A 14,465-nucleotide genomic window follows, 5' to 3' on the forward strand; every position below is an offset into this window, starting at 1 on the left:
AAAAGGTAGGTGCAGCACTAAGGGTGCTTGATAACCCACAAAGAATGGGGGTGACCCTACAGGCAAGAGCAGACAAGTCTTGGGTTGATTGACTGGGATGCCTTGGTGGGAACAACAAAGCCTCACCTACTGCCACCAGCCAGCCAGTGTCTGCTTCCATGTGGGAAAATGAATGTAGCATCTTGGAAAAAGTATCTGTCAATGCTTAGGAGACCCAGGCCCAGAAGAAGCCAGCACTTCCCCCAGAGGGAACAGCATGCTCAGCAAACAGGGCATCTAACAGGGATTCTCACCTACAGAAATGAGCACACACCCGAAAATCACCAAGCACTTGAGGAAAGCCAATTCCATACAAGGAAAGCATTTGTATTTGTCAAAATATGCAGATTTGGGCCAGGCATGGTGGCTCACAACTATAATCCCAGCACTTTGAGAGGCTGAGGTGGAAGGATGGCTTGAAGCCAGGAGTTGGAGACCAGCCTGGGCAATAGAGCCAGACCCTTATCTCTACAAAAAATATGTAAAAAATTAGTTGGGTGCAGTGGCATGCGCCTGTAGTCCCAGCTACTCAGTAGGCTGAGGCAGGAGGCTTGCTTGAGCCCAGGAGTTTGAGGTTGCAGTGAACTATGATCGCACCACGGCACTCCAGCCTGGGTGACAAGTGAGACCCTGTCTCAAAAAAAAAAAAAAAAAATGCAGGTTTGCAAAGTGTAAGTTCATCACTGTAAAATGCCTGAGAGCGAAGACAAAGAAAGAGCTTTAACTCTATAACTTGAGGACGGAGTGAGTGCTCAGAGAAGATGCCACTTATAATTCTAAGTAGAACTGTCCATCCAGGCAAGGGGACTGGAGGAGACAGCTTTTGGTGGAGAGACTCCTTCTCCCAGACAGACAGAGGGAACATGACTGCCACCTGGAAAGAGGCCCAAGTTTCTGACCACCCCACACATGTCAGACTGCACCTCACCAAGGGGAGGAGGCCACCCCTGAATGAAGCCACTTCCAGGCCTCTTCCACCTTGGAATTCTGTGTGGAAAACCCCTAGCCTGCCTAGAGGCCACCAGGACTGCTGTGTTTGCCAAATCATTTGAACGTATGTCCTCTCTCCGTGATCTTCTTTTATTGCATTTTTGGGGACAGTAGGGGGATATTTTAACCCAGGCTCCTTGCCTGTTTTCACAGACTCTAAGTCGTAAAACTCTGTTACAAAGGAAACGATTGACAAAATGAATCCGAGCCTTTGAAATACAACCTCACACAAAAATCACTGTCTTAAAGCTTCAAGAGCAGGTGGAAATATAACTATCCCCAGTTCTTCTTGTTCAAGGGAATTCCCCCTCCTTTATCCCCCATCCCCCAACTTGAGAACAGGGTGACACCTGAGCTCACTCGGGCTTAGGGAGTCTAAGGGGGGGACCACAATCATCTCAAGCAGCCCTTTCCTAGCCTTGGGTCCAGGACAGTTGAGGAGAGGCCCAGGGATTCTAAGTACAGTTCAGCTGGCAGGAGATGTTTTCAGAAGGCTGTGTTCTCAGCTTGGGACCGGGGGCCAAAGAGCTGCTCAGCAACGGCCTTGCCGTCATACTTGGGCAGTGTGCCCCCAAAGTCAGAGGGCAGGATGTTCTCATCAATCTCCTGGTAGAAACCAGAGAGGTCATCCCCGTGGACAAAGACCTGCAGGGAAGCAAGGGAGAGAGAGCTAAGCAGGAGGAGGTGCCCTGAGGATGAGGGTTGAGGGAGGAAAAGGACAGAAGGACAAAGCCCCATCATGTGCAGTCTTTGCCTGGCGACACCCCTCTCCGCAGGTCTCCATGTTGGGTGTCAGTGGGATCCACGTAGCTCAGGACCATGGTAGAGTGTGAGGAGGGCTCAGGTGAGGCCCCACCCTCGGCCCTCTTGTCTCATTGTCTGGGCGGCCCATGTACTCACCCTCTCAAGCAGCTTGCTCTTCAAGAAGGGCTTGACCACATTGTAGGTCGTGGTGAAGTACCATGGCTGGTGGATGAAGTGGATGGCTTTGAACCGGGCTGGGAAGGAATCCTGCAGTGACAGAGAGACTCCCTTTTCCCCATGGCCCCAATGACCTCAGAGGTTCCCGCTCATTCCCTGCTGCCTCTCCTCATGGCATAGAACAGACTTGTCCAGCATCACAGGGCTGCCCTGGAGAAGGGCCCACTGACGGTCCTATTTCCAGGCCAGCAACTAGGGATCCCTGGCTCACTGTGGCCCAGACTTCAGGGAGGAAGCCCCAAGATTCGTAAGACCCAAACCTCTCCCTGCTGATGCAAATTAAACCGGGAATTAGGTAAAGAAATGAAAGTAGTTTTGCTTGGCCTTTTTGGTGAGTGACGAAGGCACTGCAAACTATTACAAACCACAGGAACACTATTATCATCCCTCATTGTCCATCAGCCCCTCCCACAACCTCCACCTCCCACCCCTCCTTTCCCAAATACACAGAGCAGATCCAAGATGGCTCTAAGAAAGGACTCCCGACATGTCAGCATATATAGGAGTGAGTTATCAGAGGGTTAGTGATAATCCCTTTCTCAGGGTGAATCCACATTCAAAGAGAGGCAGTGCGACATATGTGGACAGACAACACGGGATTCCAGGTCAGAAGATGCAGGTTCAAGTCTGGCCTCTGCCACTTTATTGCTGTGTGACCTTGAGATGTCACTTAAATCTCTGAGCCTTCGTTTCCAGGTTTGAAAAATGAAGCAGGGAAGGAGGGAGAGAATGCTCTCAAGGAGTCGATGGAAGAATGAAAGGGAATACTTGGCAAACTGTCAATCACTATGCAAGTGCTTATGGTTGGGATTGTGGCTGTCACTGCTCTTTATGGTACGAGGTGGTCCAACTTCTCAGTTCCCTGCAAGCACCATGAAAGGAGGCCCAGCCTCTCAGCCTCCCCAGCTATGGGAGGCTGCCGTGGGACAGAAGTCTAAGCCTCACCTGGAGCATGTCCACCATCTTCCTGAGATCTGAAGTCCGGAGACTAGCAGCCTGCTGCATGGTAAAGCCCTTGAAGTTCTCGATGATGCAGAAGCCATTAATTTGAGTTTCCTCATTCTCCAGCAGCTTCTCCAGGATGAAGCAGTATGCCTGCAAGATCTTGGGCACAGAGAGAACAGGCTGTAAGATCTAACCCTCAACAATAATTAAGGCTTGAGGTCCTGAGGGGAGAGCTAATTGGTACATTCTTCACTGGGGTAATTTGCTGCAGGCTTTGATCTCGGACATTCCACTTCTGTGAATGTATACCAAGAAAACAAGCTCGAATGTTAACATCCATGGCTAGAGGCCAGAAGGTTTATCCCAGTACTCTTACAATAGTGGGAACATCGGAGACAACCTAAACGTCCAACAATGGGAACTGGTGAAATTATGGTACATTTATGCCATGGAATACTCTGGAACAATTAAAAACAATACAGAAGACTAATAATACAGGAAAATGTGCATGATATATTATTGTAGAGTATAATCCCATTATTGTAAGAAAAATGTGTAGGCTGGGTGCGGTGGCTCACGCCTGTAATCCCAGCACTTTGGGAGGCCGAGGCAGGTGGATCACCTGAGGTCAAGAATTCAAGACCAGCCTGGCCAACATGGTGAAACCCCATCTCAATTAAAAATACAAAAAAATCAGCTGAGCATGGTGGCAGGCACCTGTAATCCCAGCTACTTCAGGAGGCTGAGGCAGGAGAATCACTTGAACTTGGGAGACAGAGGTTGCAGTGAGCCAAGATCACGCCACTGCACTCCAACCTAGCCGACAAGAGCAAAACTGTGTCTCAAAAACAAAAAAGAAAAATGTGTGTGTGTGCATGTGTGTGTGTGTGTATGTGCGTGCATACATGTATAAAATATTGGAAGGATGTCAATAGTAGAGCTCTCTACGTAGTAGAATTGCAAATGATTTTAAATTTGTTTGTAATTTTTTTTTTTTTTTTTTTTTTTTGAGATGGAGTCTCGCTCTGTCGCCCAGGCTGGAGTACAGTGGTGTGATCTCGACTCACTGCAACCTCTGCCTCACGGGTTCAAGCGATTCCCCTGCCTCAGTCTCCCAAGTAGCTGGGATTACAGGTGCCTGCCACCACGCCTGGCTAATTTTTGTATCTTTAGTAGAGACAGGGTTTCACCATGTTGGCCAGGCTGGTCTCGAACTCCTGACTTCAGGCAATCCACCCGCCTCAGCCTCCCAAAGTGCTGGGATTACAGGCATGAGCCACTGCGCCCAGCCAATTTTTTGTATTTTCTAAAATGAGTAGATATCACTTATGTAATAAGAAAAAATGTATATTTAAGTCTCTTCCTTAATACACAGAGATAGGCAGGTGTGCATTTCAGTCCTACAGCCAGTGTCTTATTTAATGGGAAAACCCTAGAGGCATCCTTACCATCTCTGCCACCATTTAATTCTATATTGAAAGTACTAACCAATGCAATCAATTTGTTAAAAAAAAAAAAAATCGGGCATAAGAAGTGGAAAGGGAGAAGAAAAACTCTCTCCTCTACTTACAGATAGTATTATAGTATACTTAGAAAACCCCAGAGAATCCATTATAAAACTAACATAAATTTTAAAAGAGTTCAGTAAAATAGGGGGATATACAATTAAAAAACAAAAACAATAACCTTCATTTATACAAACCATAACCCACTAGAAGATATAATGGAAGAAAGAGCCCCATTTTTAGCAAAGACAACAAAATTAATACCTAAGACAAATTTAATGAGAAATGCGCACAACATTGTGAGGAAAAAAATTAAAAACTTTCTATTTTTCAGAAACAGAGTCTCTCTCTGTCCTCCCAGCTGAAGTGCAGTAGCACAATCATAGCTTATGAAGAAATCTTTAAACCACTCCTGAAAACTCAAAAGTAGGCTTGAATAAAACAGAAGGCATCTCACCTTTGTGGATAGGACAACTAGCCATGAATGTGACATTCCGAAAGAAGCCAGTTCTCCCCAAGCTTGTTATTTATGTTTAATATTATCCCCAAAACACACTCCTAATATTTCTCCTAAAGCTAGACAAATTAATTCTAAAGATCACAGGGGAAAATAAACATGCAAAAGTAGCTAGAAAAGCCCCCCAAAAAGCACATCACTAAGGACAAAACTAGCCCTAACAGATTAAACATGCCACAAAATCTCTTATCATCAAAACAGTATGATATTGGAGTATGAATAGATAAAGAGACCAATGGAACAGAATAGAAAATCCAGAAATATACCAAGTACATATGAAAATATAAAACATGATAAAGATGGCATTTCAAGTCATTGAAAAAAGATGGACTTTTTAATAAATTGTGTTGGCACAACTAGATAGCATTATCTAAAATTAGTTTGGGCCAGGTGCGGTGTCTCATGCCTGTAATCCCAGCACTTTGGGAGGCCGAGGTGGGCGGATCATTTGAGCTCAGGAGTTTGAGACCAGCCTGGCCAACACGGTGAAACCCCGTCTCTACTAAAAATACAGACATTAGCTGGGCATGGTGGCGTGCGCCTGTAATCCCAGCTACTTGGAAGGCTGAGGCGTGAGGATCGCTTGAACCCAGGAGGCGGAGGTTGCAGTGAGCTAAGATCATGCCACTGCACTCCAGCCTGGGTGACCAGAGCGAGACTCCATTTCAAAAATAAACAAATAAAATAAGTTTGTAGCAGTTTTTTTTTTTTAATTAAAGGAATCTTTTTCAGGCTCAGTGGCACATGCCAAAGTTCTCCCAAGACAAACCCTAATTCCCCCACTTGGGGCAGCCCCCTTAACGGCTCAGACAAGCAAAATTGCATACATATAAGCACAGAGAACTCAGGCTCCTAAATAGATTGGAACCTGTGCTTTCCAGAATCTCTTCCAGCCTATAGTCCACTAATCCTTGTTCTCTCTGTTGCTCTCAGCTTTTAGCATTTGGCAGGGCAGCCCCCAGCTCATGGCACACAGCTGTTACCCCCACTTGGCATTTGGCAGGGATACCCAGGAAGACCCATGTATTATTGACCATCAAGCCCCACCTGCAAAGCTACTGGATTTTCCAGCTACCCTGGCACATCCTAGGAATTCTCTCCCTGCCTGGAAAGGGCTAGGTGGCAGGTGGCTGCCCACCTTTCCCCCTCTACAGACCTTGCCTCTTGGAGAACCCAGGAGAGGCCAGGGTTGAGGCAGGGAACCCAGCCCACAGGGTGGGAGCCAGGCGAGCCCCCACTAACCTCATCGAAGGTGATTTCTTGACTTTGCCAGTTCTCAATGTTGAAGAGCATGACCACTCGGCCATACTTGTCTCGACTAGAGAGGACACCAGGGTAGCCAGCTTCAATGGTGCAGCGGACAGCCTCTGGGGACAGACTGTCAAAGAGCTCAGGGTACTGCAGCCGGAAATTCACATAGCCTGGAGGAAGGAGAGCAGAGGAACCCCCTCAGGGAGCCATCCCATCCCTACCCCATCCCCCTTAGTGGAACTCAGAGACCTGGCCTCCTGCCAGGTCCTATGTGTGACCGAGCTGGCTACTCAACCTATCTGAGCCCCATGTTTCCTCTCCAAAAAGTGGGATCTCGATATTGGCCTATCTATTCTAGATAGTCTAGGTAGTGGCCTATCTCACCAAGTTGTTGTGGCAATCAAATGAGATTCAAGGTGTAAACATCATCATAAGCTTGGGCAAACATGAGGCATAGTCCTAAATATGAGGATAATCATTACTTGTTATTTTCTTCCCCATGGAGACAAGACACAGATTTTTCAGCTGGGCACAGGATAAGCTGAGTGGTGAGGTGTGCACAGGGCTGGGGAGAAGCTCCCAAGTAAAATCCAAACCCCAAGCAGGACACAGAGCCCTTCCTGATTCCAGCAGCACCTCTACAGTCCACAAACGCCATCCTTACCCATCCTGAACAGTTCCCCACCTCTGCGGCCTGCACCACCAAACTTGAGCCCCTAGAGGAGCTGGGCACATCTGCCAAGAGACTGCCATATCAACTTGCTCACTGCTCTGGAACACTCTGGGCACCTCACACCCCCTGGCCTTTGTCTTTGCTGTTCCCTCTGCCCTGGCTGCTCTTCCCCACAGATATCTCATTTCCTTTGGGTGTTTCTTCAAAATTCCCTTTGCACTGGGACTTCCCTGGCCACTTTATCTAAAACTTCAGCCCCTCAAGACTTTATATCCACCTCCTTAATTTCTTTCCTTATTCCTTACCATTATTTAACCATATATAATTTTACTTTATTTATTGGATATATTGTTTCCACCATTAGAATATGAGTTCCATCAGGGCAGGGAACTCTTGTCTGTTTTGTCTCCACTGCATCCTTTGGCCTAAAACAGTTCTGGGCACAGCATGGCCCTGAATTACCATTTGGAGAAGGAAGAAGTAAGGAAAGGAAAATCATTAGCCTGCAGAGGGCCCACTCAGACCCCATTTCCGTCCACCAGAGCCCAAGCTTTGATTTCTTGAGGGAACCCCCCACTTTTTTTTTTTTTTTTTTTTTTTTTTTTTTTTTTGAGATAAAGTTTTGCTCTTGTTGCTCAGGCTGGAGTGCAACGGCACGATCTCAGCTCACCGCAACCTCTGCCTCCTGCGTTCAAGCGATTCTCCTGCTTCAGCCTCCCCAGTAGCTGAGATTACAGGCATGCGCCACCACGCCCGGCTAGTTTTGTATTTTTAGTAGAGATGGGGTTTCTCCATGTTGGTCAGGCTGGTCTCAAACTCCCAGCCTCAGATGATCTGCCCGCCTCGGCCTCCCAAAGTGCTGGGATTACAGGCGTGAGCCACGGCAACTGGCCGATGATTTCTTGAGGCATCCTGTCTTCAGCCAGCCAGCAGTGCCAGGGCAGCTCTGTCCCCGGGGTTCATTCCCAGGTCTGACACCATCTTCAGTTCCACTGCACATGAGGCTTAGGTAACTGCCCTGAGCGAGGCACTATCCACCTTCCTGCGGCATTCCAGAGCCAAAGCTTAGGTTCTCACGGTGGGGGTCTGGAGGGGAAACTCCTCCTCTCGTCACCCAAATGGGGTACCCAAGTTTTACTCATTGAATCCCAAAACTGGGAGAGAGTTGAGAGGACTCAGACCTCTAGGAATCTGCTCCTGACACACTTCATTCATTCATTCATTCGTTCATTATCAGAGCTGACCCATTTTACAGGTAAGGATATGGAGGCTCAGAGAAACTGACTTGCCCACAGTATGGAAGCAGGCCTGTTCAGTGCCGGGATGAGAGCGGATACCATCCTCATGGCCTCCCGTCTTCCCAGGGCCGTCCCTCCGGCACGGGCCTCACCTCTGAGCAGCTCATAGGCACGGCCCACGTTGAACTTCCGTGCGCGGATGAAGCGCAGAAAGAAGCCGTTGTCCTTCTCTTGCACCCTCTCCGCCACGGCCACGGCCAGCTCCTCCCCCGAGGCCGCCTGCGCCTGCACCATCTCCTGCAGCTCTCGCACTGCCTCCTCCCGGGTCTCCTCTCTCTCGTTCAGCTCATCCTTGGCCTGGAACAGGGTGGGGTGTGCATGAAGTTAAACTTAGGTGCGGGTGAGGGGCAGGACACGCAGGTGATGAGTCTCCTGCCAGAGCTAGACCAGCCAAGGGGGCCCAGGGGTCTGCAGCTGCAGCTTTGCTTTTCTGCCCCGGGGCAGCATCTGCACTGGCAACAGTGAGATTGTTGTGTGTGGAGAAAATTCGGTCAAACTGTTCAACCTGGATATTTGCAGAATATGGCCAACAGTCTAAATGTTTCTAAAAATGACTGCCTACATTCACTGAGCCTTTGCCTAGCAACCTGCTAAGTCCTCTAAATGCACTGTGTTTTTTAATCTTTGCCACAGACCATCATGGTTGGTGTTCTTATCCCCATCTCTCAGGTGAGCAGACTGAGGCTCATAAAGGTGAAGATATTCTTGCTCAAGGTCACCCAGAGAGAAAGGAGTGGAGCTGGGACTCCTCTTTTCATCATTTCACTCTGCTGCCTCCCAGGCTTGATTCTGATTTTTTCAAAAACACGGCTCTCTGGCAGATGGCAGCCTGCCTCCTGCCCAGAGCCTCACATTCCTCCCCTCTGCTGGGTCAGGAGAACTCCTCCGTGCCCCTCAGGCAGCTCTCTCCTTGGACCGCATGAGGAGGGAAGGGAAAGGAGGGGGAGTAAAGTGTGAAGGAGCTAATAGCACCTTTCTCTTGAGATGCCCAAGGAAGCAGAGACGGAAGCTGGGTGCCCAGGCTCAGCTCAGCCACTTCTCATCCTCCCCAGCAGCCCTAAGACAGATCTGTCAGCCTCCACAGAGCACAATCTGATCACCTCTGAGCTAGTCCACCAACTGTCTTTCATAGATACAGAAGGCAAGACCTAGAGATGGAAAGCAATCTGCTTAAGGTCACACAGCAAGCTGAAAGTAGGTCTGGTTCTGGAACTCAAGTCTCTTGCCTGTCTAGCAGGGGCAGCAGTTGGATCCTTGTTCCCTGGGGCCATTTCCAAACCAACGCTCCTCATATTGAGTCTAGTTTAGAGGGCCCTGGTTCCGAGGCTCTGGGCTGTAGTCTTGGGTTGGGCTGGCCTGGCTGGGTGTCTGGTCAACCCAGTTGCTGCCATAGCCGTGACCACCAGGAAGGACCTTAGAACAGGCCAGTCTATCAGGTCCAGGATGATCTGGAGTGCCAAGGCTGGACCCTTTTCACAGGAGAGAGAATGCAGTCATGTTCCCCTCATGGTGCCTCCCTAGACTGCTCCTCTCCGCACTGTCAGCCACCTCACCTTCTGCAAGGTGTGACGGGGCAGCTGGCTGCACGGGCCAAAGACAGGTCCATGGTCCTTGGTTGTGAGCTGCTCCAGTTGGGCACGGAGCTCCTGTTCCTCTTCCGGTACCATGCGGAACGTGCCCACCTGGGCAGAGAAAGGAAAAAGAGGAACAGCCAACCCCATCAGCCTGAGCCAGCCAGGGAAATGGGCCTGCTCAGACCTTCAGTTCTTTTGCCCAAGGTCATTGTTAAGCCTCCTCCTTTTGTGGGGTCAGGACCCACAGAGGGGTTATAGAAGTGTGTGCCTATATTCCTGGGCAGAGCAGAAGATAGAGAAGTAAGGAGGGAGGGAGAGGGAAGAGAGAGAAGAGAGGGAAGGTGGGTGGAGGAGAGCCCTGGAGGACAGGGTACTTACCCCTTCTGACATGTTGCCTATGGAAGACACAGAGTCCTTGGAAAAAGAAGGGATCTGCTTTCTCTGTCCTGGCCTCTCCAGTCGGCCCCTTCCCTAGGATAGGAAGTCAGGGCTGCAGGGGTTAGAAAAACCATTCTGTTATTGTCTCAGAACAGTGGATCTCAAACTTTCAATGGCATCAAAATCACCCGAGACATTTGTTAGAAATGCAGGTGCCCGGGCCCCAGCCTCCATGATTCTGACTCTGGAGGTGCAGGCTGGGGCCTAGGAACCTGCAGTTTAAAGCACTTCCTGGTGGCACTGAGGGAGATAGTTCTTGGGCTATACTTTGGGTAACACTGCTTGGACAAAGGGCACAGACACAAATAGCTCAGTCCTCAGATGTTAAGACAAGTTGGCCCCGCCAGGAAAAAAAGAATCTGGCTCTGTTCTCAATGACATGATCACTGCAGGATAAGGCAATCTCTCCTCCCTCCTGTGGCCATCCTTCTCCAGCCCAAAGGGGTCCCTCAGAAACTTCGCAGCCTGGTGTATGGCCCTTTCCCCAATGCATTCATTCTCAAGATGGGTGATGACCAGTTACATAAGTACATAATCACGAGACTGGAAGTGTGTTCTGTGCTTTGTGATGCACTAAGTACTTTCAAATCCACTCTCTCAGACCCAGGGTCAGCATTATTATTTCCATTTTACATAGGAGGAAGCAGGAGGAGGAATAAGTGACTTGTCCAAGGTAACACAGCCAAAAAATAGCCAGGGATCAGGACTCACACCCAAGTTGTGACTTCCTGTCAGGACCAAGAGGCAGCCTGCTGTGGCGCAAAAGTTGGACCTGGGTTCAAGTTCTTCTCTTTCACTTGCAGGCTGATTTAACCCCAGTCTTGGTTGTTCCCTGTAAAGTAGGATGGAAGGGTTATGAAATGTCATGGACACATAAGCAATGCTTGGTTACCAGAACAGATCCCATTCATGGCCCACATGACAACCTGCTTCCCCACTGGGTATTTTTGGAGACAGCTCTTCTGTTTCCGGGTTTTCTCTCCTGCCTAAATGTCCTGCCTAAGTGCCTTTGAGAACCCTTCACCATCCTGCTCCTACCTGTGACCAGGTTCTATGGTCAGTTCAATCACCTAGTCACAGTTGGTAAGTGACAGAGGTGGGACATGAACCTATGCCTGCCTGACACCAAGTCTTTTTTTGACACCTAGAGCCAAAATATCTGCAGGCAAACTCCCTAGGAGAGCTGGCATCATAGAAACCTTAAAGGTTAGGGAGACCTGGGTTTGAATCAGGCTTTGTCAGTTATGACTTGTGTGACCCTAGCAAGTTATTTAAACTTTCTGGGTCTCAGTTTCTTCATCTACAAACTGAGGATAATAACAGTACCTACCAAAAAGAACTGTCATGAAAACCATATAATTTCTGCAATGCTCCTGGCACAGTGTCCTGTTCTAAAACATAGTTCCCCTTCTCTTTCTTAGCTCCATATTGATTATTACCCTAACTTGCACAGAGAGACTTGGAGGACCCCCAAAGAGTATCTGAGGGTCCCCCATTCCTGCTCTTTCCACTCCACAGCCCCAGCAAGCACAGGGAAGTTCTGGGGGCCATAATCCACCCACAGGAACCAAATCTAAGCCATCTTTCTGGCTGGTAGACATCCAGGTATGTGGGCACAGAGATAGACAGGCTGAAATGCTGCTGTGCTATCAGTTGGGTTTTGCTGGAACAGGAATGGAAATGGAGAGGCTGACAGAACTGCCCTGGGGAGCCCAGGCAAGAGGGACAGTGGCTGGACACCCCCAGCCAGTTGTGCAGACCATCAGAACAAGATCCTAGATTTTAGGAATACAGGGTTCAAGTCCGTGCAGCAACTCTTTTCTAAATATGCCCAAGCTGTTAACTTTGAGTTTAAAAAATACTGATTTACAAGCTGTACACAATGAAAAAATGCCTATCCCTCACACCATGCTGATGCTGTTCCCTGCCATCTCAGGTTACCAATTAAAATACAGAATGCCCAGTTAAATGTGCACTTTTTTTTTTTTTTTGAGATGGAGTTTCGTTCTTGTCGCCCAGGCTAGAGTGCAATGGTGCTATCTCAGCTCACTGCAACCTCTGCCTCCTGGGTTCAAGCAATTCTCCTGCCTTAGCCTCCTGAGTAGCTGGAATTACAGGTGCCCACCAGCACACCTGGCTAATTTTTTGTATTTTTAGTAGAGATGGGGTTTCACCATGTTGGCCAGGCTGGTCTCGAACTCCTGACCTCAGGTGATCTGCCCGCCTCGGCCTCCCAAAGTGCTGGGATTACAGGCGTGAGCCTAAATGTGAACTTTTTTAATACTAAAAAAGTATTTGCTGTTCATCTGAAATTCACATTTAACTGGGTGTCCTGTATTTTTATTTGCTAAATCTGCCATCAAATTGGTCTGGCTCAACCTGGAGAATGGCCAGGTGGTTTCAGTTTTACTGGCAGCTTGGGACGTGGTCTCCCTGCTCCCCTGAGTCCTCACCCCAGTCCTGGGCTCCCTGGCCCAGGCAGGCCCCAGGTATTGACTTACCTGCCAGGTCAGCAGCTCCTCCTTGGGGCTACCTGGTACCTGAATGTCCTGGAGCTCTAGAGGTTACCTCCGCTGGAGGCGTGGTCCGGTCAGCAGGTTGGGATTAGTGTGTCATAAGGAACTTCTCACCGCCCACAGTTTCAGTTAAATCGGGCTCACAGGAGGCCCTGAGTGGGGCAAAGGAAGACCCGGAGAGCAAGGGGAGAGGGGAGAGGCCTGGGCCTGGCTGGAGGCGCATCAAAGCCCTCCTTTGTGTGCTCCTGCTCTGGAGTTCCTGCTCAGCCATGTGGAAGCCCGGCCGTGGGGCTGGGATCTGGGCCAGTCTCATTCCCTCTTTCTCCTCACGATCCCGGGGTGGGGTTGCTGAGAGAGCACCCCCCCGCGCCCGCCCCACCACCAGGGTAATAAGAGGTGAAGGGAAATTGTAAATATGAGTACATCTACAGCAGCAGCTCTGGCAAATCCAGGCCTATTGCCCACCCCTCCCCCAGCCAGCAGGACCTGGCGTGGTAGTTTTCACCTCTGCAGTGAGTGGGGTCAGTTGGGAAATGTGGCTGGTTAAGGCCAAGCAGGGAGAGGACAAGACAGGCTGAGCTTCCTTCTGGGCAGTGTGGTGCAGCGGACGGCATGCCCTGGAACCAGACTGCCCGCTTGTAAAGCCTCGCTGGAGCATCTTCTGGCCGGGAGACATGACTTCAAAATTCATTGGCTCAGTTTCCTCCTCCAAGAAGTGTAGAAAACTAGAGGACCAGGCTCATGACTTTAGTGTGGATGAAATGGCAGTAAAGTGCTTAGCTCAGGGGTTTAGCTGCCTGACACTTAATAAGTCCTCTGGAAAGGTCAGTTACTCCAAATACAGAATCAATAGGTGCCTAACTGGAGGGAACATATTATTCAACCCTTTGTACAGGAAGAAACTCCTCTGCAGCCTCTCAACAGGTACCTTCCCAGCCTCTGTTTTGCTTTTCCACTGGATGAGGAGGAAGTGATTCCTGTAGAACATTTTCTGTCTAGGATTCCAAGGGTGGGAAGCTGCCTGTTTCCATTACTGGGGAGCTCTCCTTGTTTAAAAACTCATTGTTGGTTTGAGCCCCAAGCAGCTTCCTATAATGACCATCCTTGGTCCTGGTTTTGCCTCCTAGAGGTGCCCAGGACAAAGTCAAGCTCTCCTGCACAGGTCGCTCTCCAGAATCCAACCCCAGAAGTGCTTTTTTATTTTCCCTGGACATAATTCTTGCTTTTCCACCCGTTCCTACTTTGGCAGGTTTGGGATTTCTTCCCACCACCCCATCTCCTACCAACCCCTTCCTCCAGAGCAGGCTGCAATGCCTGGTGCTTAGATCTTGGGGTGCACTTGAGTCACCTTGAGCTCTTTGTTTCCAAAAGCCCTTTCCCTGGGCTCCTACTCTGGCTGCTGTCTGGGTCTTGGGCTGTTTCTGTCCCAAGTCCTCTGTGGAGCTGGGGATCCTTCATTTATGTCATTCTTCTTCCTGGTGGTCTAGTCCTATGCTGTCTTATACAGTAGCCACTAGCCCCATGTAGCTTTTCAGCATTTGAAATGGGGTAATGCTAGAGATTGGGTCTCACTATAAAAAAAATTTTTTTTAAATGGGGTAATACAACCCAAGAACTAAATTTTTGTGGGGGGCTGGCAGGGGACAGAGTCTCACTCTGTCACCCATGCTGGAGTGTAGTGGTGCGATCTCAGCTTATTGCAACCTCCGCCTCCCAGGTGCAAGTGATTCTTGTGCCT

The 14,465-nt window shown here is 49.2% G+C and overlaps 1 protein-coding gene across 2 annotated transcripts; it reads right to left on the reverse strand.

The window, feature by feature from the left end:
• Positions 1 to 733: 733 nt before the first annotated feature.
• RLBP1 (retinaldehyde binding protein 1) lies at positions 734 to 13,028 on the reverse strand. 2 transcript variants are annotated; one of them, XM_054531830.2, is made up of 9 exons: positions 12,713 to 13,028; positions 10,923 to 11,043; positions 10,152 to 10,244; positions 9,753 to 9,881; positions 8,292 to 8,496; positions 6,220 to 6,398; positions 2,956 to 3,114; positions 1,930 to 2,040; positions 734 to 1,674 (listed from the first exon to the last, which is right to left on the reverse strand). In XM_054531830.2, exons 3-9 carry the CDS (start codon positions 10,161 to 10,163, stop codon positions 1,516 to 1,518), a joined length of 954 nt encoding a protein of 317 aa, XP_054387805.1. In that variant the 5' UTR covers positions 10,164 to 10,244; positions 10,923 to 11,043; positions 12,713 to 13,028; the 3' UTR covers positions 734 to 1,515. The 2 variants fall into 2 exon arrangements, with proteins under 2 accessions (XP_054387805.1, XP_054387804.1); XM_054531829.2 differs by having other exon boundaries at positions 10,152 to 10,263.
• Positions 13,029 to 14,465: the final 1,437 nt, after the last annotated feature.

The sequence above is a fragment of the Pongo abelii genome, chromosome 16 (assembly GCF_028885655.2).
Source record: "Pongo abelii isolate AG06213 chromosome 16, NHGRI_mPonAbe1-v2.0_pri, whole genome shotgun sequence".
Lineage (NCBI taxonomy): Eukaryota > Metazoa > Chordata > Mammalia > Primates > Hominidae > Pongo > Pongo abelii.